Below are 1059 nucleotides of genomic sequence, written 5' to 3'. Positions count from 1 at the left end.
AGATAAAGCGACGGACTTTGCAGGTGAAAAATACGCCATAAGAGAAGCTGTTCCAGGTTATTGGTAATAGGGATGGGAGTTTCTATGAGTGTGACAATATGCAATTCCCTCTAAAGCACTAACTTATCCAACAATAAATTAAATCTCCATATAGTATTAAATCTCCTTAAAAGAGAAAATACTCTGGAAGAGCTCTTCTTTTACCGCATATCATCTTAGCTGCTCAATAGTAAATACACGCTCACTTAATAATAATTTAATAATTATAGAAGCAAATCATTAAAATGCGATTATATTTTGTTTATCAAATTAGATTTATTAATGTAATAATTTGTTCTAAATCTTTAGGCCAAACAGTCAAATCAATTAACAATGTGTTAAACTATGTCGGTTGATGGCTGTGCGATTTACTTGCCACCGCCGCCGCCACCACCACCGCCTCCGCCGAGCTCAAGGTTGAGACCACCGCCACCACCGCCGCCGCCGCCTCCACCGAGCTCTTCAAAGGTGAGACCACCACCGCCACCGCCGCCGCCGCCACCACCGGGCAGAGGTTCAGGCATGGCTATAAAGAGAAAAAAAGTATTTGTAATTAAACGAAAAGTTTATTATTTGCGACTATGTATGTATGTATTGTTGCTTCTTTAATTTGTAACCGAATCCTGTAACTCACCCACAGCCATCGCCACTAAGGCCAGGACAAAAGCAAAAAGAGCGAAGAACTTCATGTTACAAATATTGAAGCTGCAATGTCTAGAACAACAGTTAGGGCCAATATTTATACTCGACACAATGCCGCTCAGCTTCGCACCAAAAGTAGCTGACGCAATAAACTTGACCTGGTGTTTTGATGCGCTCTTAAACGCGTAGCGATAACTACAGATACATGTTCGTACAGAAAAATATGAACATACATACATATGTACGTATGTATACGCATAAGTGATTTTGCTTTTCTATTTTCACCGGAAAGATGATAACAATGTTAGAAAGGCTATGAAGAGATCAAATATTATATTTGCTTAATAAACTTTATAATAATTTTCTTAAAATATGACA

The 1059-nt window shown here is 38.5% G+C and overlaps 1 protein-coding gene across 1 annotated transcript; it reads right to left on the bottom strand.

The window, feature by feature from the left end:
• Window positions 1–285: 285 nt before the first annotated feature.
• LOC108967658 (calpain small subunit 1-like) lies at window positions 286–801 on the bottom strand. The gene is made up of 2 exons (XM_018931229.1): window positions 674–801; window positions 286–565 (listed from the first exon to the last, which is right to left on the bottom strand). The coding sequence occupies exons 1-2, from the start codon at window positions 726–728 to the stop codon at window positions 408–410; spliced, it is 213 nt and encodes a 70-aa protein (XP_018786774.1). The 5' UTR covers window positions 729–801; the 3' UTR covers window positions 286–407.
• Window positions 802–1059: the final 258 nt, after the last annotated feature.

The sequence above is a fragment of the Bactrocera latifrons genome, unplaced genomic scaffold (genome assembly GCF_001853355.1).
Source record: "Bactrocera latifrons isolate USDA-ARS-PBARC rearing strain unplaced genomic scaffold, ASM185335v1 scaffold_1939, whole genome shotgun sequence".
Classification (NCBI taxonomy): domain Eukaryota; kingdom Metazoa; phylum Arthropoda; class Insecta; order Diptera; family Tephritidae; genus Bactrocera; species Bactrocera latifrons.
This window is presented reverse-complemented; position numbering and strand designations above follow the sequence as displayed.

Coding starts and splice junctions, on each gene's coding strand:
- LOC108967658 (XM_018931229.1), bottom strand. CDS start 728: ATGAAGTTCTTCGCTCTTTTTGCTTTTGTCCTGGCCTTAGTGGCGATG. Junction 566..673: donor CTTAGTGGCGATGGCTGTGG/GTGAGTTACAGG, acceptor TTCTCTTTATAG/CCATGCCTGAACCTCTGCCC.